This window comes from Cnephaeus nilssonii, assembly GCF_951640355.1.
Source record: "Cnephaeus nilssonii genome assembly, chromosome: 15".
Lineage (NCBI taxonomy): Eukaryota > Metazoa > Chordata > Mammalia > Chiroptera > Vespertilionidae > Cnephaeus > Cnephaeus nilssonii.
Window position 1 is genome coordinate 41,408,142 of NC_137086.1, and position 26,318 is coordinate 41,434,459.

Sequence of the window (26,318 nt, forward strand, 5' to 3'; positions counted from 1 at the left end):
CTGTCGGGTGGAAAGACTGCTCTGAGAGCTCACCACATCAAGCAATCCCTGCCGCTGCAGAGACTCCTGACTGACCTGTGCGGTTCGAGGTCACAGACTCCGTCTGAGATGGGAGGCGCTGAGGCACTGGGGGCTCCAGTCCTGGTATGAGACTCTCAACAGCAACATCAGCTTTTTCTTTTGTAATAGAGCGTTAAAAAAGGAGAATAATGGGTAAGGGAAAGGCAATCAGAGGTTCTTTGGACAATTCTGTCAAGGCTTTCTCCTACAGGTTTCTAAAATGCCAGTCTCAGGAGAGGTGGAAGGCACAGAAGTTACTTTATTTCTGCTGCTTTGAGTGTCTGGGCTTCACTGATTGAGCAGGTCTGTGCAAAGTTAACCACCGTGGCCAGTCTTGGTGATTCTCAGTTTTTATAGATAAATACAGAGTAAGAGCCATCCAGGAGATCTCTTCCATGTCAGAAAACAGACTGAAAGGCACCTTAATATCTTCTGGTAATTTTGCTTTTCTCAAGGAATAAATGTGGGAGCCTTTCACATCCTCTGTGCCTCACAGAGGCCACTAGTCCATCTCTAATCCCATCCCATGATGCAGTGTGGCGGTATTCTGCACTGTGAGACATCCCCCAGCTAGAGGCCCATCTCTCCGCACAGTCGTGGCCTCTCTGAGTTCTAGGACTTTGCACCCCTGGAGTATAGGGGTCCTGGGCATTTTGTAGGTCTTGCCTGCCCTGCGGTTGGAGCACAGAGAAATGTAAGGACAAGCAGACCAAGCCCCCTCCCCAGTTTCTACTCCTGAGACTTCATCACCAGACATGTGTTGTGTCAGTTACTAACACCTGGCACGTAGAGAGGCCTTCTAAAGAAGACTCTGCTAAAGGTGGGGTCTAGCTTGAAACCAACTTTTTCCGTGAAGCTTTTGTAACTAAGTGTGAATTTTCCCACATTCTTCCTCACTCATAAGACATCACTCTAGAAATCTCAGGATATCAAAACAAGGCAAAAATAACAGTGTTGTGCAGCTGGAAGACAGAGAAAACACTTGATTTGAGGTGCTAACAAAGGAGATTAAATAGCCTTGGCTTCTGGGTTAGCACAAGGCCTCGTCCAACAGCAGAAGGCTTGGTGGCATTTCCATTCCTCACCAGGGCTATTCACTAGGGATCTGTTAACCAGTTAGATATTCTTGAAATAGACACACACATCATGCATTACTGAAGAAACAGAAGATGACTTTACCAATTACAGCATCGGAAGTGCTGCCAAAAGGATCTGTCATAGGCAAGAGGTCAGGGAGCAGAAGAGAAGTGTCAGGAGATTTGAGTCCCTCAATTAGCTTTTCTAGGTCGGGCAGAAAAGTAAAGAGAAAGCAAAATGCAATGAGATATTAAAGCAAGCTGATCATTTTCCATTTTCTATGCAAATACATTTTAGGGGTCAACATTTTATATCGATTCATCATAAAAGTCATGTTAGTATATTGTTAAAAGTAGGCTTTCAAAGTTTGAAGTTTAAAAAATGATTATTTCCCTAACTGAAGTAGTCAACTCTGTGAGGCATTCAAGACTAGGTTTGCTAGTTTTTAAATTTGAGGTATAATTTACACTGAATAAAAGTAATCAATTTTAAGAGTATAATTTGTTGAATGTTAACAAATGTCCACATTCATAGAAGCACCACTGAAATAATGATGTAGAAAACATTTCCACCACCCCAGAAAGTGCCCATGTGTCCCCTTTCTAATCAATGTCTTCCTCTCACCCCCAGACTGTGGTGACATCTGTTTTCTGTCCTGATAGCTTTGCCCCCTCCCTCTTTTTCCCCCTAGGATTTCCTATAAATGGAACCATAATGTATGCAGTCTTTTCTGTCTGGTGTTCTTTATTTATCATAATGCTTTTGAGATTCCTCTACATTGTGGCATGTATCAGTAGTTTGTTCTGTTCTATTGCTGGGTGGTGTTCTACTGTATGAATGCACCTTTTGTTGATTCATTTACTAGTTGGTGATGTTTGGTTGTTTCTAGTTTTTAGCTATTAAAAAATAAATGCATATGTCTTTGTGTATTCATATCCCTTCCTGGGCTCAGTTTTGAATCTCTCTCCCTTTTTTTATTTGCATTTAGAAATGGTTTATAACTCACCAAGAGAATATAATAAACCATGCCCAAGTCAATGCCAACAATCATTTATTGTCTGCCAAGTGAGAGTCTGTGACATGCTATTACTTTTGATATTTTGTGACTAAGAAACAAAAGGATAACAGAAGCCACCAGATTTGTCACACCTGGTAACTTAATGTGGGATAATCTATACACACTAAGATTTCATAATTCCTTTAACCCTGATCCATCAACAACTATCCATTTACCTTTAACCTATTAACACTAGAGGATTAACTTAAAACAAAGTAATAAGTCATAGAATTGTGTAGAAAGAAGGAAATTAAGAACTCATATGTCCTTTTGCTTACAAGACTGAGGCCACATAAATTCTATAACTTGCCCAGTTAAAGGCCAATTATCAACAATTTTTTTCTATCACCAAAATAAAATGCCATTAAGATAAAACTAAAATTAAATTGTTAGAGATAAAGAAACGACTTAAAATTCAAGTATATGTATATAACATTAAAAAATTTTTAAATCCTCAACTGAGAATATGTTTTTATTGATTTGAGAGAGAAAGGAAGGGAGAGGGAGAGAGAAACATCGATCTGTACCTTATGCACCTGACCTGGGAGTGAACTGCAACATGGGTGTGTGCCCTGACCTGGAATTGAACCCATAACCCTTCAATGCATGGGCCAATGCTCCAACCAACTGAGCCACACTCGCCAGAGCTGTATATATAACATTTTAATGAATCGGTATTCTTCTAGGCCATCAGGAATTGAGATAAGTAAAGGCTAAGTTGATATTGATTGAGGGATAGAAACCAAATTTTAGGTGACTTTTAAGTTAGGTAATCTATAACTACACAGATGAAATAATGAGTTTTAGTGTCTTGGCAAGATCATTTGCTTTGGTACAATTAACACATTGCAGAAAAAGACATTTTAATATGTGAAACCAATTTACCACTTTTGGAGTACATGGCATGTAGCTATCTTTGAATTAAATGATAACATGCTACATTCCTCATGTACACCTGATTTATATTGAAGAAAGCAAGGAGGTAAAAAAGAAGCTTCTCTACAGCAGGGAAAAATACCCAGGGTACTAATTAAGTATACAGTATAATCACATCAGCATTAATCTGAAACTATATGTGACATTTTACTATAAGATGTTAAAATATCTTCGACAATTTTCAGCATACTGGCGAAAATAAGGTTTTCCCAAAAAGTCTAAATTTTTATTCTGAACTTTAGCTTTGTTTTATTCCTCCCAAAAGCTTCTCTCACTTAAAAAAAAAAGCAATTGTTTCTTTCACTTTTAGCACTCATATATTTGCAATTTTGTAAAGCAATGGGTAAAAAGTAAAGACCCAAAATTACTTGCTTGTTTTTCATACAGCAGTTTATCTTGGTGCCAAACAGCAGACTAGCATTCTTCCAGAGTCTGAATTCTAGCCTCTTCCAGGGACGCACTGTGACCAGGGGTAGTTCCTGAAGCTTCTGACACTATCTTCTCAACCGTCAAATGGAGAAACCTCCCCACAACTTTTTGTATTGGTCACTTAAATATCATCATTTCCTCAAAGCCTCCCCCAACCCCCCAACATTACAGAAACCTTCCGGAGCACTCTGTTCTTGCAGTCCTTACAACATCACTGAAAGTGGGGAAGGTGTCTTATTAACTCTGTATCCAGTTCTTGGTTCCCTCTAGTTACTACTCTCTGTCACACTTCTGCCTTTCAGCTTCACTGGGGAGGTGGGAGCAATAGGGGATCAACTGGAAATAGTCAGGTACTTCAATAAGAATCTAATTATTTTATTAGCCATTAGCAAAAAGTATGTAAGAGTATTAAAAAGTACATGTGTGCATACATGTGTTGTGGTGAGATGAAATGGAGAAGAGATGGGGTAAGATGCTTGTTTTCTGACCAAACCTCAAAGTAACAGGCTACTCACATAGGTAATCAGTGCTGCGTGGGAATACTCAAATCCTGGAACTATGGCAGGGAAGGGGAGGGGACAAAGTAACACCAGGCAGAAAACAGGAGTGAGAGTAAGGCTACAGCATCTGAAGGTGGATGGCACGTGCAAAACCAGCTTCTTTCACTCCTAGTATTCTCGAAGTAAGAAAAGGCTCTCAGGGCTGGTCCCCAGGCACCATTATAGCAACATTCATCATTTACATTTGTAGAGTTTAATGTCAGACATTTTCATTTATCATTCACATAAAACCCTGGGTTTGAAATAACACAGAACTGAGGACAATGGAGATCAGAGACTGTGAGAATGTATGAGTTGCCCAAAGTCATAGACGGGACATGGTAGAGCCTGGATTGGACTTCCACATGCTACCAACAGGGCCTGCCTATATCTATCAACATAGGAAAAATCTTCACACAGACATGGTCCTGTGTACAATGGTCAAGTTATAAAAGACATGTTGGCACTGGAAGGAACCTCAAATCTTATCCAACGACTAGCCTTCTCATTTGCAGATGAAGAAACCAGCTTCAGAAAGGTAAAGTTAGCTCAAGAGCTTATGGTAAGAACGCCACATAGCCAGCTAGGACTAGGACCCAGATCTTCTATGCACTAGAGATTCATTCCTTTGCTTTAACTAAGGCCTCGATTGTTTTAAATCGTAGAGCTATCTTAGAAGAGATCACATTTAAAGCTATCATTGTGGTTTTTTTGGTCACTGTAAATGAAGAACTTGAGGACAGGATGTAAAGGGAGGCACAGGAAAGGCTATAGGAGGCTGACAGTCTACAAATCAGAGCCTGGAGGCCTCCCATGTGCTTCAAGGACTGGCCTTGATATCCTTCGTTTTTATGAATTCTGTCCTCTCTCTGAAGGTTTTATAAAAATACTCTGAGGCATGTGTCATGGGGGTGGGTGGATGGGTGGAAAAGAGCAGTGCAGAGAAGAGGGCGGTGAATTTAGGAAACTGAGCTGGAAGAGTTCTTTAACATCCAAAACCTCGTTCAAGCTTCACATCGGCATATCACGACTTGTTAATATGTAATGAACAGAGACTTTTAAAAATTTTACATGAATCATGAAAAATGACTTCTCTGGATACAAAAGCAAAACCCATCTTCTGGGACAGTTTACACTGAAATGTACAGACTCACACTCCAATTCTCAATTATACAAGGTGACAGACCAGTAAAACCCAGAAATAATTATTAACTGCATTTTGCAATGATTTAATCTTCCTAAGAAACATTTTACAAGAGTTTCCCATTTCTTCTGTGTTAGAATCACACGTACTTGACGCCATCATATTCCATTATGTGAAAAGTAGTGGGCAACTCTGGATAGAAGGGAATGGTCCAGTTCTGAGGCTGATTCTGATCATTTAAATTAGTTACCTAATTTTTCTAAGCATCAGTTTTCTCACTTGTAGACAGAGGATAAAAACTACTTTAATAGGTTGTCAGAAATTAATGGTATATTTATAGAATTAATATGTGTGTGTGTATGCGTGTGTGTGTGTGTGTGTGTGTGTGTGTGTGTGTGTGTATCAATTAAAGTGCTTGGTACATAAAAGGAGATTAACTTTTCTTTTAGGATTAGATGAGAGATCACCAAACCACTAAGCCCTGAGATTACAGATTGAAAATGGGTACAATTCCATTTTCACCCTCAAACCTTGTTATGAGATTAGAATAAGCAGAATTCATTGAATAAAGTGAAATGTGAGAAGAAGGCAGCATGGTCTTACTAGGAAGAAAAGGTACTAAGACAAGAGACCTGGGTTCTACATTAAGTTTGTATGACACTTTGGATCTAAGTTTTCTTACCGATAAAATGAAGATAAACTTAAAAGGTCCCATCCAACATGAAAGAAAAAAGCAAGAAGTAGAAACTGGCTATTTAGAAGATGGGTTATTTAGAGATGAAATTGGAGATCTGAACTGGTAATAACAACAGAGGCGGACACTCAAGGGCACATTGGTAATACAGGCAGGAGGTAAAATGACTGGTCCCAAGGTAGCAGGTTTGGAAAATGCAGAGCTGACTAAACATTCTGTTCAACATGCAAACAGCCGAGGCAGGCAGAGCCAGGAGAGTAGGATAAGAAGATGGGGGACAATCTAAGCTTGCTCCTCATTTGAAAAAAAGGAGCTTTTATGGTTTGATCCCTTATTATAAAATCAATACATATTTATTGTGAAAATTTTTGGAAAATACATATAAACTAAGGATAAAAGTAAGAACTAACCAAAATCTCACTTCTAGAGAAAAACATACCCTTAAAACTTTAAATGAATACCCTTTTAATCATTCCCTATAAATTTTAATCATTTGATAAGTATTTAAGCATATTCATGTTTTTTTAAGAATAATTTTTTAGAAAAGAATTATGAAGTCAAAAAGAAAGTTAACTCTTAAAGGCTTTTGTTGTAAACTGCCAAACTATCCTCCCAAAAGTTGAACTAACTGATGTTCCCACTAGCAGGATCTGAGCGTGTCTGTTTTCTTATACCTTCACCAAGCCTGAGGTGGTGGTTTTTTTTCCCATCTTTACCAATCTGACAGTGGAAGTTGCAGCATCTCATCCTATATAATAAGAGAGGAATATGCTAATTATCCGTTACGCCATGAGGCATAACCACCAACCGCATAGCGATGGGATCACGGATCTGCAGGAGGGTGGGGCAGCGAACTACAAGCAAGGGGCGGAGAGCTACAGGAGGGGGCAGGGCAGCAAGCTATGGGGGGAGGCAGGGGGAGCTATAGGAGTTGTATTATAATTGTTTTATAATTAACTTGTCTTATATTTATCAGAATGATAAGCTTTCTGAAAAAATGTATTTACTAGTAATTTATATTTGTTTTTTTATGAATTGTCTGCTCATATATTGTTGGTGGTGTTTTCCTATCACATTCCCATTTAGTATACTCAGCTATTTCTCATGTTTCTAGGGTTCCCAAGTAAAAATAAGTCAGATTAGGAGCTTGGAGAAGCACTGAAATCAAGGTTAAAAGACTGAGAAGGTGAACTCTTCAGGAACAGTACCTACAGAATTAGTTAACATGGGCAATGGAAACGGAGAGTGCTCTTAAAGGAGAGGATTGTTAATACTTTGAAATTAAGGGGGTAGGTAAGAGAAAGCACCTTCCCCTCTTTTCTTCAACATAAGTGGCATTAAAAACTAGGGGAAGAGAGAAGGAAATAGTTGCTAGAGTTAGAGATAGGAATTAATCCATTTCAGGTTTTTCTCTTATACCTCTCCTCTCAAGACTTCGTTATTAAAAATGTCAACTACAAAAAAATATCAACTACAAGGCAAGAAGGTAATAAATCCTTCATAAACCAATCTAAGTTTAGATCATCAAAACCATTTCCTAGCATGAGATTGGAAGGTACTGCAAGTTGTGAGTTCTCTTTTAAATATTGAAAGAGGCACTGGCTGGGAAGCTCAGTTGGTTAGAGAATCATCCTGATATGCTAAAGTTACAGGTTCAATCCTGGTCAGGGCGTATACAAGAAACAACCAATGAATGCATAAATAAATGGAACAATAAATCGATGTTTCTCTCTCTCTCAAGTTAATATATAAATTTAAAACATATATCAAAAGAGAGGATAAGTATATCTGTTTATTATAAGCCAATAAGATTAAGGGCTTGTTCAAGGCCCATTCCAACCCTAATTAGGAACACAGGCATGAGGAATAAAGTAGGATGAACTTACCAACACAAAAGGGCTTGATAAGAGCCCCATCAAAAAGAATGATTTGGTTGCTATAGCTTGGTGGCTTTGGAAATTTACTTCTTCTCTAATTTGGGTGTAAGCCCTGGAGTCTTGTGATGAGAGATGCTGTTTTTAACATCTAGGCACTCTAAATAGTTCATATCACTGAGAAACCAGACACTAAAATCTGTAACAGCTGCAAGTTAGACGCAAAAGTCAACAACCATGCCCCATTCCAAGTTCATTCTAGAGAACTGAATTTGCAGGCAGATAAACTTTAGAGAGTAAAGACACATACTATGATCAACCTTGACAGAAGCTGGAAATGAGGAAAATGCTAGGCAAATAGCTCTGAGAAGAATGCCTTGTGAGCACACAAATGCTCAAGCTGTGATTTTTTCACTAGATTTTTTTAAAAAGTTTTTTTTTTATGATGCTTTGGAAAATAAAAATGAAACAAATCCAATCATCCAGTGCCCCTTCACCCATACTTTTATCAAGGAAGTCTAACAGCTCTCAGCTGTGCCAAGGTCAAAGGTTTAACTTAGAGGAAGTTTAATTTCTTATGGGAGAAAAATATCACTAAGACATTAAGATAACCAGGACTGCCCCACTGGAAATAAGGATCTTGGATCAAAGTTGTTACAGCATTTCCTATTTTTATACTAATTTAAAGTTTACAAAATGATTTCAAATACATGGCTTCATCTGCACCTCACGAGCCACTCCATTAAGGTAGGTGTTAATATTGCCAATTTTGAGAACACAGTTTAAGTGATTTGACCAAAATCACCCAACTATTAAGTGGCTAGACCCTAGGTCTTACAAGTTCAAATCCATTTTTGTATTTCCCCAACCCTTATATTTAGCTCTCTAGCCAAAGGCTTTATTGATCTTGGAACTGCCCCAAAGACAAAGAAACACTGATATGTTTCTTTATGTTTCCGACACACTGCTGGGGGATCTTGCTCGGGGGACGGGCCATGAAGAGGAGAGTGTGGAACAGCACAGACCCAATAGCACTGAGGCTTCACTTCCTTCCCCTGGAAAATGAGATTCCTCGACATACTTACCATTCAGTGTTATTTGTAGAATCAAAGGAAATTATATGGATAATGTTTTAAAAGCATAAAAACAAATGCTAAGACATTAAAATACATGTATTTGTCAGGAGAGTAACATTTCATGATTCTTATCCTCAAGAAGGCTGAGTATGGAAGTTAAGCAAGTATGTAAAACAAAACAAACCTACCAAAAAACCTGACTGGTGCCCACAGTGAGCTGAATGTAGTGACAAACTGGTTGCTTGGCGGGGGGACAGGAGGTGGGGGAGACACACTTGTGGTTTGTGGAGGTACCAGATACCCTAAACTCTTAGCACTTTCCTCACTCAGACATTTCAAGTCACTAAGGAAGGATATAGGGGTCTTGGATAAGAAACTATATAACTGAATGGTGCTATGGGTTGAACATGAAAAGAAATAAAATAATCATAGACACACAAACCACACTCAGATCAAATTCTGGAGGGTACCATGAAAGGCTGGAGCTGAACAATCTGCTGAGCCTAGCTATCAGGCTGATCCTGGGGTTTGGCAGCTTCCTGACACTGTGGGCTGTGCCTTCATTTATACACCCTCAAAGAATGGGTGGGGGCCTGGCTGGGGCTTGGCGGAGGCAAAGATGGAAGGCTATGAAGCCAGTAACCTGGTGTTTGGGAGCTGGGACAGAAATGGAGAGTAATGAGGCCACCAGAAGCCTTTCAGCCTCAGGTTTTACTTCATTCATTCACCCAGTCTGCAAATATTCATCGAGTGCTGACTTTCCCTGGCAGCGTTCTCAACACTGGCAACACAGTGATGAATGAAGACGGCAAGGTCCCTCCCTCAGGACACTGACATGTTGGCGAAGAGAATCAGACAATAAACAAATGAAAAAAGACAATGATAAATACTATGAAGAAAAAGGCCAGGACATGTGACTAAGTGCCCTTGGGACCACGCTGCACCTTTCTGAGAAGAGAGTATTTAAACTGAGACCCAAAGGTCGAATGACAAGAAGAAACAGAGCTGGAGGAAAAGCTTTTCAGGGAGAGTACCAGCAAGTGCAAAGGCCCTGTGGTGGGAACAAGTTTATCCTATTAAAGGAAAGACTGAGGGGAAGAGGCTACGAGCTCAGGTTAGAGGAGTGGCCAAGGCCCAGATCAATTAGGGCAGTGGTTCTCAACCTTTCTAATGCCGCGACCGTTTAATACTGTTCCTCATATTGTGGTGACCCCCAACCATAAAATTATTTTCGTTGCTACTTCATAACTGTAATTTGCTACTGTTAATGATCGTAATGTAAATATCTGTGTTTTCTGATGGTCTTAGGCTCTACAGCAGCGGTTCTCAACCTGTGGGTCGCGACCACAGGTTGAGAACCGCTAGCAGGGTCGCTTAAGGTGGGGGAGACACACTTAAGACCTTCGGAAAACACAGATATTTACATTACGATTCATAACAGTGGCAAAATTACAGTTATGAAGTAGCAACGAAAGTAATTTTATGGTTGGGGGTCACCACAACATGAGGAACTGTATTAAAGGGTCGCGGCATTAGAAAGGTTGAGAACCACTGAGTTAGGGCCTTGTAGGTCCTGGTAATAAGTCTGGATTTCATGCTCAGTGATACGAGAATTCACTGGAATGCAAAACACTGATATGTTGCTTTATGTTTTCAACACACAAGTCTGGTCTGATGGATCAGAAAACAAAACATTCTTGGAATTCTCTATTAGAATGTTCCATTTTAGTAGATTTTCCATTAAAACCCAAGAGGAGTCATGGCTTAATTGGTATTGAAGTGTATACCACTAACACTTTAGCAGGAATCCTCCAGAATGAGAGAAATCTGGAAGGCCAGGAGACAGGAAAGATAACAATCAGGAAAGTAAGCATGGCAGCCAGCTGGCTCTAATGGCCCCCAGGCTCATCTTCACACCTTCAAAATGTATCTCTATAACCTGGAGTTGACATCCTGAGTCACCTGGTGCATATGCCTGGCCCCTCACCCTTAATCCAAAGGGCTCCTGGACAGCTGCAGAGCACAGCTACTTGCTCGTGGGCTTCATCCTCTGGCTTGTGCCAAGAGGCCACCCTTTCAGCATATGCAACCATGGGCCGTCTAGGTAAGAGCAATGCAAGAACCTGAGGGGTGTCAAAGGAAGAATGCTGTAATAATCCATTTTTCTTGTCTGATCCTATGACTGCTACAACAGGGAGGAAAAAGAGGTCAGTGGAACTCAGCTTGAATTTGTAGTCCATCCCTCTCCAGCCTTCTGCTTGAAGCTAGCCTGGCTAGCTACTGAGAGATCTGATTACTTTCTTCTCGTTTCTTTAACTACCCTTTACTGAATCATTCCTCAGAGGTTTTAGATATTTTTTACCTACATCCACCATCTAGGTCCAGCAAGCTATAATGTTACACAGTAATACCTGATCAAGGCAAGTTTTTGCTTCCTTTTAGAAGGGTCCACAAATTGCCTAAAGAAATAAAAAACTACCTTGGTGCCCTAGCTACAGTCTGTCTTAGTAGGGAGAGGGTATGAATATCACAATCACTTACAATTTTGAGGCAATCAATCAAATACCTTTAACATTTGGGGGAAAAAAAACACCAGCCAGATCCTATCAGTTTAAGACCAAGAATCAGCAAGGGAAAAACTGGAGAAAAGGAAAACTATCAGAAGCAAAACGACCACCAGATGCTTCGAAGGAGCTGAATCTATTTGTTTTTTCAAAGACACCGATAGAGATGAGAAAAAGCAGCTTCTGTTCCTCACATCACGCTTCTCCACCCCTCCCCTCAAAAGGATGGGGAGGAGAGCAGGAAAGAAATCTTTGGCATTCAGAAACTGCAAATTATGTTTCAAAAGCTGTTTCAATCAGAACACACTAACCGTTTTTTCCTATTTTGGACTGCTCACTTAAAAATCAGGATACGGTAGATTTAAAGGGATATACGAATTCATGCAGTCCATTTCACTCCACTGATGAAGAGTCAAGCCCGAAGGTTTTCAGGTAGTGGAAGAGCTAGAAAGGAAACTCAGGTTTCCTGACTCACATTTCCTATCAATTTTTATTATGCATTTTCATATTATAAAATTAAAGTATATTCCAGGAAAATAGCAATTGGACAGGAAGTAAGTCACCCATTATCTACTCATCATACTATAACCACTATTCACAATATGTTCCTTTTATCACATGCTTATAGGCCTTCCCCCATATTGTTATATTCATTATCGGACTACTATGGAATTCAGATCCTTTTCATGGAGTGTTTAAAACCAACTCTCAAGAGACCCTGGGACATAATAATCAAGCTGGTTAACCGCAGATCAGTTCTATTTACCTACCTGGTGCATCAGGTACTTGAAGAGGAATGAAAGGATCAGATACGCTTAGAAGTGGGAGGCTAGAATCCACAGTCTGCCCACCCTTCCTTTTTTCAGCTGGAGTTGGTTGGAGGGGAAGGAAGGGTCAAGGAGAGAGAAAAAAGGAAAAGCAGAAAATATCAAGTAAATCGAGATGAATTTACTATCTATTAACCCAACAACTCAAATTAGAGAACAAGTCTAAATCAGAGGTAGAATAAAAAGGGATAAGTGGATATAATACAGTGTAACAGCAAAGTATGTAAGAAATATATAATCTGGTCCTTGCAACATACTCTAAGATGTAATTAATGACAAAACGAGGATATTCATACATCTGAAATTCCACTTTTCCTTTTGTGGAAACCCACAGTGATCTTTTTCAGAATTGGTACAGCAATTACTGTCCATATTGCACATTTTGGCATGTAAACAAACATTATCTATTCTGTAATCTAGCATGTATATAGGTACTTCCTATGTAACCATTACCCTCTTGAGGTTGTATCACCAAATGTCTAATATAGTGCTAGGCAGACAGACAGGAGGAGACAACCTGCAAGGTTAGACAACCTCTAATCTCTAGACTACATCTTACATACTATTGGCATTCATTCTATATTTGACAAACTTATAGATTTACAGAAATCTATGCACCCTATGGGATATCAGAGTTTGAAGAGATCTTAGGATTTTCTAGCACAATTTTCTTATTTTTCAGAAAAGGAAATAAAGCCCAGAAGTTGAGAGATTACCCAGAGGTACACCAGCAGACCTAGGATCAGAACCCAGGTCTCCTTGTTTCTACTTTACCATTTTTTACGACGCATTTTAATATTCAGTTTGCAATGCCCAGCTGGGTGTTGCTCAGTGGTTGGAGCGTTGGCCTGCACACTGAAGGGTCGTGGGTTCAATTCCCGATCAAGGGCATGTACCTGGGTTGCAGGTTCGATCCCCAGACCCAGTTGGGGCCCATACAGGAGGCAACCAATCAGTGTGTCTCTCTCACATTGCTGTTTCTCTCTCTTTCCTTCCTTCCCTCCCTTCCGCTCCCTCTAAAAATCAATGGAAAAAATATCCTCGGGTGAGAATTAACAAATAACAGAAAAAAGAGAGATTTAGTTAAATACTTTAAGATATAGCCATATAAAGGCATTAATGCAGGTATTTTTAAAGTTATATTTCAGGAGCTTCTTTAATAATATGGGGGAAACATGCCAGATTTATTAAGTGAGATAAATAGGTTTTAAAATATGATTATAAAGATGTACAGAGATTATTAATCTAAGGTCTAAAACTATACAAAATTATGGTCATTGTTTATTCATGAGGGAGAAAATCTATAAGGTTCATTAGATTCACAAAGATAACTGTCTGTGACCTTAAAAAGGTTAAATGCCACCAATAGATAACAAAATAATATCCCTGTGCTAATTGCTCAGTGGTGAAATCATGAAGCTTTTAACTTTCTTTTCTATGCTTTTCAATAAATTACTAACTTTTACATAAAAAATATGTATAATTTTTATTAATAAAGAGGAAAATTCACCCTAGCCAGTTTGACTTAATGGACACAGCACCAAAGGGTCGCAGGTTCGATTCCAGGTCAAGGACACATACCTGGGTTGTGGGTTCACTCGCCATCCCCAGTCGAGGCATGTGTGGAAGGCAACCAGTTGATGTGCCTCTCTCACATCAGTGTTTCTCTCTTTCCCTCTGTCTCTCCCCCTCCCCACCTCCCTTCCACACTCTCTCTGAAAAGCAATGGAAAAAATACCCTTGGGTGAGGATTAACAAAACAAACAAACAAAAAATACACAGCTTAGCAGAGTCTCAGTGTGATGCTCCTCAAATTTAGAAATATTTGCTTAAAACATGTCCATGGACGACAGAACAAATCCTATATATTACTGCCAGATCATCCTGTCATTTTAATTGAAAGTGACTCTACATCTTTCTTTATCCCTATCTTTTTTATTGGAAGTCTTTGGAATAAAGGAAAATATTAAGTTACCAACAGGATTTTGGGCTCATTAGTATGCTAGAGTTATCTGTGAAGTGGAAAACAGTGTGAAGGTGACAAGAGTGAGTTTGTGTTTCAGGTGTTTGCCATACTAACCATTTCCAGCAGAAAACGAAGAAGTGGCAAAAGCATCACTTTGGGTTGATTGAAAGCCTGGGATCAAACTCTCAGCTGAGCCTCCAAGCTTCTCAGGATGTTTGCCTGGAGGGACAAAACACCATTCAGTTCACGCCAGCAGAATCACAGAACACATCCCCAGAGCACTCTCTGCACTGACTTCTAGACTTCATTCCTTTTTTACTGTGTTATGGTGACACCTCAGCCATTCAGAGGTCCTTGTGTAGTCACTACAGTAGCTGAGAGAACCACTGAAAAATGAAAGGAGGTTTTAAGAATCAAAAGAGAGAGCACATCAGTTTTGCAAGAGGGAAAGAGTTCTGAAGATTGGCTGCACCACAATGCAAACGTAATTAACACTACTGATCTGTACACTTAAAAATGGTTAAACCCTAGTCCGTTTGGATCAGTAGATAGAGCGTTGGCCTGTGTAGTGAAGGGTCCTGGGTTCGATTCCAGTCAGAGGCACATGCCTGGGTTGCAGGCTCAATCAAACCTTTGAGGGACCCAAGCCCTGGCTGGGGCCCAAACCTGCAACCCAGGTACATGCCCTTGACCAGGAATAGAACCCAAGATCCTTCGGTCCATGGGCTGACACTCTATCCGCAGAGCCACACTGGCCAGGGCCCCAAGTCTACATTTTTACATGTATACTCCTCTAGAATAAGATTTCAAGAATCACAAAGACACCAATTACTCACCTTCCCCCAGCTTGGCAAAGTCCTTATTTAGCAGTTCTTCAGCTGTGAGTTTGGAGAAATTGTCATCATCAAAGGGATTCCACGTAGAACCTTCTGAAGGATTATAAACATTTTGCTGGGAAGTCCGAGGAGAGCCTGATGGAGTGGTGGTTGCAGACCTAGGTAAGTTCCCACCCCCACAAAATAAGAAGACATATAAAAGTTGAAAAGGTTCAACCTATTTTCTCTTTGTTTCAAGAGCAAATTCTTTTCCAAGTCAAACCATTATTTTCCACAGTGGTTTTCTAAAAGGGCTTTCCATGGCAACTGGACAGTCTCCATAGACCCCTTTCCACTGTGTAAAATAAATGTTTCCATTTTCTTAATGACTCACTATCTCCCACTACTTCTTTAATCTCTTGCTTAGATTTTTTGTCTTGTCTGCAAGTCTTTTCAATTCAAGATCCCAAAGCAACCTATTGTGCATCTTATGGTGCCCACTATAACCCACAATAATGGACCCTGAAGGGCTAGGACTGATGCCTGTTCAAGCTGCCTCCCATCTGTTGGATCTAGCATGCATAGAACTATGGTCACCTATCACAGTTAAAGAGAAATAAAGACCACTATCTTGTGCTTCTAGGTACCATTACTTAATTTTATTCTAAGTCTCTCTTGATGCCCTTTGCATTTAGCTAATGAGTTAAAGATTTTTAACTTTAGAGTATATGGTTCCAAGAAAGCTGAGGGCCTGAAATTGCATTTACTCCACAAACATTCATTGCAATCTACATCTACTTTATATCAGGCCCATAGCCAGTCACTGGATTTGCAAAGGTTGATTTAGACGTAATCCTTGTCTTGGAGGAACTCTCAGGCTGTCAGCTAGATGAGATACTCATATAGACATACGAATAAATAATGATAATACAATGGGATACGTGCACAACAAATTATAAATGACACCAGAGGAAGGGTTAAAGGAGAGGTGGCCTCTGACATTGATCTTGATGAATAGATAAGCATCTCCTTAGTGGACAAGGAGGACAGTGCAGTTAAGGGAGAGGGCATAGGCTGAACAAAGCACTCGTGAAGATGGAGAATGACAAGTCCACCAATGTGATGCAATAGGTCTTTGGTCTGTTAACCAATGAGTTCAGACAGTATCCCACAGGCAACCAAAGGGGTGGTAGGGGAGGAGGGTATGAAAGATTTTCGGCATGAAAACTTGGTCATATCAAGAGTTTAGAAAATACTCTGTAAAACATGGACTAGCTGAGAGAATGGAAACAGTGACACAATAGGAAATTATTTCTTAAGATCAGTATGGTTTATGCACTACAGGCAAATTCAGTTTCTTATTAAACACAGATGCATACCACTGCATATACATCTACACACAAACATATGCAAAGAATCACACAGTAACAGCCCACGGCAGACCTTGCCTACAAAGTAAGAAGAATAAAGGAGAAGCATCACATACTTGGACTTATTGAGACTGGCCTCAGCTGCAGCTGCCTGGAGCAGCTGGGTTGATTTGCTGGCAGGGACCCCAAAGACTGCACTGTGGGTTACGTCACTGAGAATCCGCCTGTGTCCAGCACGTTGGGTCTTGGGGGATGATGGAGGAGTGAGAGATCCAAGTTTCTGTCCCTGGACGGTAGGAGGTGGGGTTGTCTGAACTGTTGGCTGTTGTCTTACTGGGGCTTGTATCTGCTAGGAAGAGAAATGAAAAATGTTCCAAAACAAAGGAAAAAAACAAATAAACAGATTAGCATAACAAAAAATGCCATATGAGAGCTAACGTAGAATTTAAATGGCTGAGTTTATCAATAACATCCTGAAAGAAAAATAAACACTAGGCTTTGACAACCTGAACTGCAACTTTGGGACGGATACAAACACAGTATTTATCTGGTACTTATATATATATTTCAATCTTCATCAATGACAATATACAGGGTAACCTATGCAATTTAGCACAGAGCGTAAGACTACAGAAGCTATTCTGATTTTTAATGGCTGCAGTTGGGTTATTGAACAATTTAGGTTGCTTCCATTCTTTCGGCCATTTTAAATAAGGTGGCCACAAACATCTATGGCATACAGCCATTTTCCTTTGTAGATTATTGCTTTAAGATGGCTGCAGTGTATACTTTTGTTTCAATATATTTTTATTGATTTCAGAGAGGAAGGGAGAGGGAGAGAGATAGAAACATCAATGATGAGAGAGAATCATTGATCGGCTGCCTCCTGCATGCCTCTACTGGGGATCAAGCCCACAACCCGGGCATGTGCCCTTGATCGAAATCGAACCTGGGACCCTTCAGTCCACAGACCAAAGCTCTATCCACTGAACCAAACCAGCTAGGGCTGCAGTGTATACTTTACATTCACTCACCTGCTTCTCTAGGTAAGTGCTGCCAAGAGTCACTGGAGAAAGAGATGGCCAAAGCTGGGAAGCTCTCCGGCTCCTGGCACAAGCATGTTCTGCTCCTGTTCCCTCTCCACTCCCTTAACCAGCTACCACTGAACATAGCATTATTTTTTTTATCCAAGGAACATGGAGAAGTTTCACAATTCATTCCCAAGAGAGTGAATACTTTTGTCCAGGGAAAGCAGAGAGAACCTCATAAGAAGTGTTGTCTGTAGGAAGTTTATCATCTCATCCCCCCAGATAAGCATCTGTTATTATCACCCTGAACACAGATCAGGACTCTCTGTTCTGGTCCCAGCTCTGCTGCTATCAGTCTGTGTGTCCTGGGTAATGCCTTTCTAGGCTGGGCCTCAGTTTCCAATTCCATTAAGTGAGGGGACTGGACTAGATGATTAAGATCTCAATCAGCGCCCTAGCCAGTTTGACTCAGTGGATAGAGCATTGACCTGAGGACTAAAGGGTCCCAGGTTCGATTCCAGCCAAGGGCACATGCCTGGGTTGCGGGCTTGATCCCCAATCCCAGTAGGGGGCGTGCAGGAGGCAGCCAATCCACGATTCTCTCTCATCATTGATGTTTCTATCTTTCTCACTTTCTCTTTGAAATCAATAAAAAATATATATTAAAAAAAAAGAGACAAAATGATCTCAATTAGCTACATCATATGCTATTTTTTAAAAGCCCTTTTTCATTTAACAAGAGGAACTTCATCTCTTATCAAAAATACAGAGAGTAGCTATCTACTTCACTCCTGCGGGAAGACTAGAGTTGTTTCAGAAACCAAGGTGTAAAGACACTGAACACACACTTAGCTGAGACTTAAAGAAGACAATCTATTTACGGCACTGCTTCCTTGGAAGTAATGTAGGTTTACTGGTTTAAGATGGGCCACAAAACTCTAATAGAACTCAGTCCTCAAAAAGATGGTTTCCTATTGTTCGTCTAATAGTTAGACTTCCCTGGGAATAAGGCAGTAGCTGTTATAGTCTATTGGCTGGGTATGTAAAATGTCTTTTTCTATCACTATAAAATTATCTATCACTATCACTCAGAAAACTGTGAGTACAAAATTAAGGGTACTTATTAAAGGCCAAAACACAATGTGTTTGAGGATGTTGACACAGTAGAGGTCTATCAGGAGAGGATGTAGTGATTCTGACGCTATATTCAGCCATTATCTAAAAGTGGACATGCTCAATTTCTATAGTGACAATTGGGCTCGAACAATACTTATCGATACTCTGGTGTCCAAAGGGATTAGGCCATGGCAAATGGGCCCAGGCAATCAGGCCCTCTTGAAGGGTGCTGTATGGTACACTCGATTGAGGTAGCCAATAATGTCGTCCAAGACAAAGAATAAACACAACACTGTCAGGACTCAGGGTAAATGTGGGGGTTCATATGAACCTCCAAAGACAGAAAAGGCCACAATGGCCAAACTGCCCCTTGAAGAAGGAAAAGGGACTAATTCTAATCCTACCTAGGTCCTTGGCTGCTCAATACAAGAGACAATGAACAGCTCTTTCTGCCAGCCTAATTTCAAAGTAATAAATTAAATATTCATCTTCATCAGTAGCCTAGAGTTATTTTTTAAAAAACCTCTACCATTTACCGAATACCTCATCCTGTTCTTGAATATATCAAGAAAAGATCAAATATTTTAACCACAAGGTGGGGAATCAGCCTAGTTCTAGGCCAGAGGCCACCACACCAGCTGCTACAGCCTGTTCCCCAAGCCCTCACTGCATTTTCCTCTTCTTTTGCTCTCCAAGCCCTGGCTGATTCTTACCGTTGGCTCCTGGGCAGGGGACTGCTGCGGGGCTGTGGCTGGCTGAGCCTGGGGCTGCTGAACTGCTGCAACAGCAGGCTTCTGCTGCACAGCGGCCTGCTGAGTCAGCAGCTGTTGCTGATGCAGGTTTGTGGCCAGCTGCTGTTGCTGCTGCTGCTGCTGCTGCTGGTAAAAGTTCTGTATCAGCTGCTGTTGAGAGCTTCCTTGGGACACCACAGGGAACTGGGCAACTGCTGGTTGCTGGGGTGATGGGTGTACTGCCTGAAACTAAGCAGGAGAAAGGAGCAAGAAATGAGGAGGTGAATAAAAACCTGTCGCAGTAACAACTAAGACCAGTGATGAAGCCAAAGGCAAAGGAAGGCAGAAGTCTTGTAACCTGGCCTGAAACTCCTGAGGGGAACCTGAAGACATTAAAACAAACAGAGCAGCACCTTACACTGCCAGGCTCCATCCACTACACTACGCTGCCTCCTGCACCGCAGACCAGCTCCCATGTGGGCTTCTATGCCACGCCTGAGGGTGTCCATCTCATTACACATCTGTGACTCCATACACTGGAGTGTAACAGAAGCTAATAAATGATCTCCCAATCACAGAAGTAATTCTCCTCATAAAGGGATTTGGAAGTAGCCAAAATTAAAATTCTTCCCTAGATGAACAGGATGAAGCAATGATGACTCTGAAAACAAACAAATAAAAAAAAAAACCTAAATGTGAACCCAACTATTAAAGTCATCTCTTTCTGAAAATTATTTCCCACTAGCTTTATCTTTACTAACTCTCCAACTTTAAACATTCAAAATAGTCAGATTACACTTAATGACATTTTATTATATATTGGTAATGAATTGTGTCAAGCTATAGTCTCTCTCTTTTTTAAAAAATATATTTTATTGATTTTTTTACAGAGAGGAAGAGAGAGGGATAGAGAGTTAGAAACACCGATGAGAGAGAAACATCGATCAGCTGCCTCTTGCACACCCCCTACTGGGGATGTGCCCGCAACCAAGGTACATGCCCTTGACCAGAATCGAACCTGGGACCCTTGAGTCCGCAGGCCGACGCTCTATCCACTGAGCCAAACCGGTCCCGGCCAAGTTATAGTTTCTTATAAAGCATCCTAAAAATAGAGAAACTTCTTTTCTGTCTTTCTCCTACCCACTAAGGACTATGTGCTAGGCACACAAATAGAGCTCAAACAAGGGCCTACTGATGAACAAAACTCCAAGATCTTGTCTTTTAACATCCCAAATAGTTTTACTTCATTATAGAGCTAACTGACAGGATACTGTTTGCCTAATAAGGTAAAGTTAAAGGGTTAGCAAAGAAGCAGATGTCAGTAAATAGCTGCCTATTTATAACTGTAAAATGCTGGAAACAACCAAATGTCTATCAACAGGGGACTGATTGAATAAACTATCCTATATATCCATCTCTCTAGTTGTAAATAGGAATGAGGACTACCTCTCATATGGGATAGAGGGGATAGGATTTTGCAGATTTAACTTTGAAACTATGTAAATATTTTACATGTTCGCAAAACAAAATTAAAAAATCAATAACTAAAAATCAAAAGCAAAATGAAACAAAGAAACCCATGTGTCAAATTAATAGCCAAACTCCCCAGAAAATAATATGCTAAACATTCTAAGGGTAAAGAGGGCAAAGAAATCTTAAACTATTTTCAGTAATCCTATTGGTATTGTTATCTTGAAACTATAAATCAAATAAGTAATATGTTAATGTTATTAGGAATCAAGACTTAGATTAGAAAAAAATATATATATATAAAAGCCTAATATGCTAATTGTCCCTTCAACAGTTCAACCAGTCACTGTGACGGCGCACTGACCACCAGGGGGCAGACGCTCGGACCTCTAGGTTAGCTTGCTGCTGGGGTCAGGCTGATCAGGACTGGGCAAGACTGGCTGGATACACCCTGGAGCCAACTTCCTGAAGTCCCTCCATAGCCTCTAAAATATTTCTTCTAATTAATTTCCTTTCAATGTGCATGAATCCATGCACTGGGCCTATAGTACAAATACAAAATCTAAGAAGTTAAACAAAAATCCTGTAATTACACATTTGAATTAGGAATATAAATTTGAATTCATGGTATATATCCTATTAAGAAAACAAAATTTATTTCCTAACTACTGTCCACTGAAAAGGTCTAAAAACAATAACTAACCAACCCATTAGCAAATGAGTATCCCTAGCACCAAAAATGTGGTTTCTAAAGACCATTTCCATGAAAAGGAAATGAAGCTCCTTAGAGAAATGGCTGATTTCAGGTTAAGTGTAAAATGAGCCTGGAACAGCTTGTTACAATGAATAACAAGGAAATCATAAAGACTACGGGAGTCCCAGCCGAAGAATCTAGGAGCCAATTTGAAGACTTTCACTGGACAAAGTTGGGATGCTTTGAGCATCAAAATAAACAAAATTTTAAAAAACTACATTGTATGGACACATATCAAATATGTTAAGATCCACAAGTTCATAATGATACTAAAACAAAAACCTCATTATTCACCTTTGGATGATACTAAGAACAAACTCATTCTGAAACTGGTAAAAACAGGAAAAGAATCATAAATTTTTCTGCCTTTTCTGCACAAACAATACCTTAGGGCAATAAAATAGTTGATGAAAAAAATTCTTTATAGATAAATTCCAGCCCTTAAATGAAGAGGAAATGCTAGAATATTATCATTTTGCCATCCCTAATGAATTAATAGACTTAGGAAATGATTAGCAATGACTGCTAAGCTGATGGGGAACATCATGGATCAAATGGACAACACCAAACCCACTTATTGATCTTAATATTATTAAAAGAGAGGACAACCAGACATTATATGCCCCTGATGTGATATAACCAGAAAAACAAAGAACAATCAAACTGAATGGAATATTGAGCAAGCCTCAGGAAATTACCAGTTTACACAGGGGATGGAGAAACATATTAAACATCACCACAGGGATGCCATCAGCCAAATCCAGAATGTGGAAAATTCTACAGTACAAGAGACCCAGTGATGACTGGGATATGCAATGCAAAGGTCACACTCTGACCACCTTACCTGTTGAGCCTGTGTCTGTGGCTGCTGCTGCTGCTGGTAAAATGTGCCTGCTGGCTGCTGTGATGGTGGTGGTGGCGGCTGCTGCTGCTGCTGCTGCTGCTGTTGCTGCTTGAGGAGGAGTTGCTGCTGGTGCTGGGGTGTGGCCTGGGCCTGAGTGGGCAGACCCTGGGCAGGAGTGGAAGGCGTCTGTTGTGGGGTGGGTGGAGCCTGTGGCTGCTTGGGCTGGGATTGTGGTAGAGGTTGGCTGGCTGGGGGCTGAGTTTTTGATTGGGGAACACTGGCTAAAAGACCAGGCTGATTGCTGGGTCCTGCAATGAGAATAAATTCCATGTAAGGGCTCAACACTATTCCAAAAACAACTTCTTTTCTTGCCATAATAAGAAAGAGGGGGTGATAAGTGGACAGATAACCCCCAAATCCATGTGCTCCTTACTGTCTTTGCACCTGGAATGTCCTTCCTTCTTGCTAATCTATGCACTTTTTAAAAAGTATATTTTTATTGATTTCAGAAAGGAAGGGAAAGGAAGAGAGAGATGGAAACAGCAATGGTGAAAAAGAATCATTGATTGGCTACCTCCTCCATGCCCCACACTGGGGATAGAGCTCAAAACCCGGGCATGTACCCTGACCAGGAATTGAACCGTGACCTCCTGGTTCATAGGTCGACGCTCAACCACTGAGCTATGCCAGCTGGGCTGCACTTCATATTTTTCAAAACAATGTTCAACAAACAATTCTATATTTGCCTCCTTCAAAAAGCTTTCCTTTATTCACCATCCCATTTAGTCAATTACTCCTTTAGCCAGCATCCTGATTATCTACAAATTCAACTAGCCTTTGATGCTACTGTATATAAATACAATCTTTGTACTTGTTGGCATTCTGCAGAATAAAAGCATTCTTTGATGTTTTATATGTAGGTTGCACAATTCTAGTCTGGCTGCCTTTTAAGTAAATGGCTACCAAATTCACCAGAAACAGCTTCCTGGTAAGGGAAGTGATGGCTGAGTTCAGTTACTTAATAATTTGGATCAATCCTCTTTATGAAACAAAACTTAGTCACCTCACCAGAAAGAGAATACCAAAGCATAGAGTGGTGACAGATACTTCAAGAGACAGAATTGAAGAAGCAATTCCTCTATATCTAAAAGAGGTGTGTCTTGGTCTTTAGAGGCAAAGAAAAGTTTATGAAATAAAGAAGTGGGTATGGGATGAATGGACCAAGCCACAAAATTAGGGCCAAGACTAGAAAAAATAGAGACAACAGGCTTCGGTGGTCTTGGTGATCCCCTGCAGAATTCAATGACTGGCCTCCCCTTTCACCAGCCTCCTGTCATATAATTTCAATGGCAGCTCATCTCTTGGTCCTTAAGGAAAACCATTCTTCTTTTTTTAATCCTCACCTGAGGATATGTTTTTAAATTGATTTTTAGAGAGAAAGGAAGAGAGAGGAGGAGGAAGGGAGGAAGGGAGGGAGGGAGGGAGGGAGGGAGAGAGAGAGAGAGAGAGAGAGAGAGAGAGAGAGAGAGAGAGAGAATAGGTTGCCTTCTGTACGAGCCCAGACCAGGGCTCAAACCCTCAACCTAAGTATGTGCCCTGAACAGGAATCGAACCTGCAACCTTTTAGTGTACAGACTGGCGCTCCAACCAACTGAGCCACGTGGCCAGGGCAGAAAACTATTATTCTTTATGTGGCTCTGTATTCCATTCCTGAAGCAAAATCAGGCTTTCCAAGACTTCTCATTATCCAGGATAATAAAGAGGTGTACCAAGTTTAAAAGCCCCTAGGAACTGACCTGCAGCCTGAGGTGGGGGCTGAACCGTGGCCCTCTTTCGAGGTGTCAGGGCTGGCTGGATGGGAAGGATTCCTGGGTTTGGCTGAGTCTGCCCAGCTTTAGGCCTCTGGCGGGGTGCAATGGAAGTCTCTGTGGTGGGAATGGGATCTGTCAGTCTAGAAGAGGAAAAGAAAAAACAAAGATTCATATTAATGTGTGAGAAAATAGGGGAGGGGCAGAGTACATGATGTATTAGCTTTGTTCTCCACATTCATCCAAACCTTCTAGATCTGCCTAATCAACATTTCCCAGCAGGCATTCTGTGTTACTGGATGTTATAAATAAAGGTTTCATGGGAAAATGTTTTAATATTTCAGCAGAACCTTTCATGTGTATAGAGAACCTCAAAGAAAGCACTGTATAGAATGCAGTGTTTCTCAAATCTATGTGACCTTGTGGCCCTTTTACCTAACACTTACTGGAATTTCCCAGAATACACTTTGGGTGATGATGCAAAGAGGGGTTTGAAGCAGGTGGTTTTCAGATGTAGAGGGAACTCAAACTTGGTTAGAACTAGCTGTCAAAATGGTCTCTCTACTATAAAACGTATGCAAATAAATTAATCCAATAAGGCAATTAAAAGAAATAAGCAAATAATTCAAGTTGAAGTATTTGGGGAGTGTGACAGGAACTTCACTTCCTCCAATATACATATTTGTTTTTTCCCATGGCAATATAATATTTATCTCGGCATAGAGCCACCTATAGTAAAAAACAAATTGCCCAGTCTCTCTTATAATCAGGTGTGGCCATGTGTCCAAGTTCTGGCCTTACATGCGATATACACAGATTGTTATGTGGCAGTTGCTAGAAACCTTAAGAAATAACTGGTACATGCCCTTTGTCTCTCTTCTTCTTTGGTCATTCCTTGATCCTGCTGCTTGGAACAGGGATGCTGCCATATTGGTCCATGAGGTCATGGCCACAGCCTGAGGGATGGTAGAGTGGTGAGCATGAAGAAGCCCGGGCACCTGAGGACTTGGTGGAGCAGAACTACACTATCAGCCCTGGACTACTTACCCCAGACTCTATTTACTTAAAGAAAAAAATAAACACTATCTTACATAAGCCACTGTAATTTTGGAGTTTCTGTAAGTCAGAGCCAAATCTAACCCAAATTAATATGGGAGGACTGCTGTATGGTCTGCCTTCTTCTTGTGATGGTGACTTCCATTCATTAGAGCAGTCCAGGTAGCTGGCCAACTCAGATCAGAGTGGTTGTCCTTTGAAAATGTACTTTAGGGAGTATAGTTGACTGCACTTAAGGCCAAAATAAACAAGCTTCGTGGATATTTCCAAAATATGCCTCGCACAGCCTCCATGAAATGCAAAACAGGAAGCAAAGCGACTGGCCTCATGTCCTTCCCTGTGACATACCTCCAAGGTATTCCATTCTGGACCCCATGGCTTTTCACTAGTATCCTGCTAGAGCAGTGATTTTCAACCTTTTTTCATCCATGGCACATGTAAACCAATTATTAAAATTCTGTAGCACACCCAGAAATATATTATGTTTTTGGCCGATCTGACTAAAAAATAATTTTGATTCATTCATACCAGATGGCTGTTGTTGTGTTGGCTGTTGTCATTTTTTTTACTTGACAATCTAAGGCAAAAGAGGTCAGTACCCTTTATATAGTCAGGTATTGCATGTTTTTAAAATTCCTGCAGTACAATGGCTGAAAATCACTGTGCTAGAAAGAAGCTCTTATGCTGGGGAGAGAACTGATAATATAAAAGCGATCACATTTGGGGAGGCTATAACCTGGGGCAGGGAGGTGGAAAGGGAAATGGGACAGATGTTGAGAAAGGTGTAAGAAAGATAAAGCCAAGGGTCAGAACTTAAACAGACTTTAGTAGAAAAACAAATGTTAAAAACTCCCACACTGGACTTCTCCTAAGGGTAATAATATCTTAGAGACACTGGGATTTAGAATCAAAGAAAATTATACTTGAGCACTAGCTCCCTACCTATCAACTGCATAACAATGGGCATATCATTTAACCTCTTTTAGCCTTGGGTCCCTTATATGTAAAATGGAGAAAACAATACCTACAATCATGAGGTGGATGTGAACATCAAATGCAACAACGACTGTGAAACCATTTTAT

The 26,318-nt window shown here is 40.5% G+C and overlaps 1 protein-coding gene across 5 annotated transcripts in view; it reads right to left on the reverse strand.

Annotated features, from left to right (window-relative positions):
- Positions 1 to 26,318, reverse strand: part of AAK1 (AP2 associated kinase 1) — a 139,506-nt gene that overhangs the window by 20,556 nt on the left and 92,632 nt on the right. The window contains exons 11-19 of one of the 5 annotated variants that reach the window (XM_079792781.1): positions 24,168 to 24,322; positions 22,372 to 22,679; positions 19,286 to 19,552; positions 16,545 to 16,777; positions 15,080 to 15,237; positions 14,358 to 14,462; positions 12,221 to 12,316; positions 1,240 to 1,341; positions 76 to 177 (exon numbers count right to left, since the gene is read on the reverse strand). In XM_079792781.1, the coding sequence (XP_079648907.1) occupies positions 76 to 177; positions 1,240 to 1,341; positions 12,221 to 12,316; positions 14,358 to 14,462; positions 15,080 to 15,237; positions 16,545 to 16,777; positions 19,286 to 19,552; positions 22,372 to 22,679; positions 24,168 to 24,322 (1,526 nt within the window). The remainder of the gene's footprint in view (positions 1 to 75; positions 178 to 1,239; positions 1,342 to 12,220; positions 12,317 to 14,357; positions 14,463 to 15,079; positions 15,238 to 16,544; positions 16,778 to 19,285; positions 19,553 to 22,371; positions 22,680 to 24,167; positions 24,323 to 26,318) is intronic. The other 4 variants (XM_079792778.1, XM_079792777.1, XM_079792780.1 and 1 more) reach the window with 4 other exon arrangements.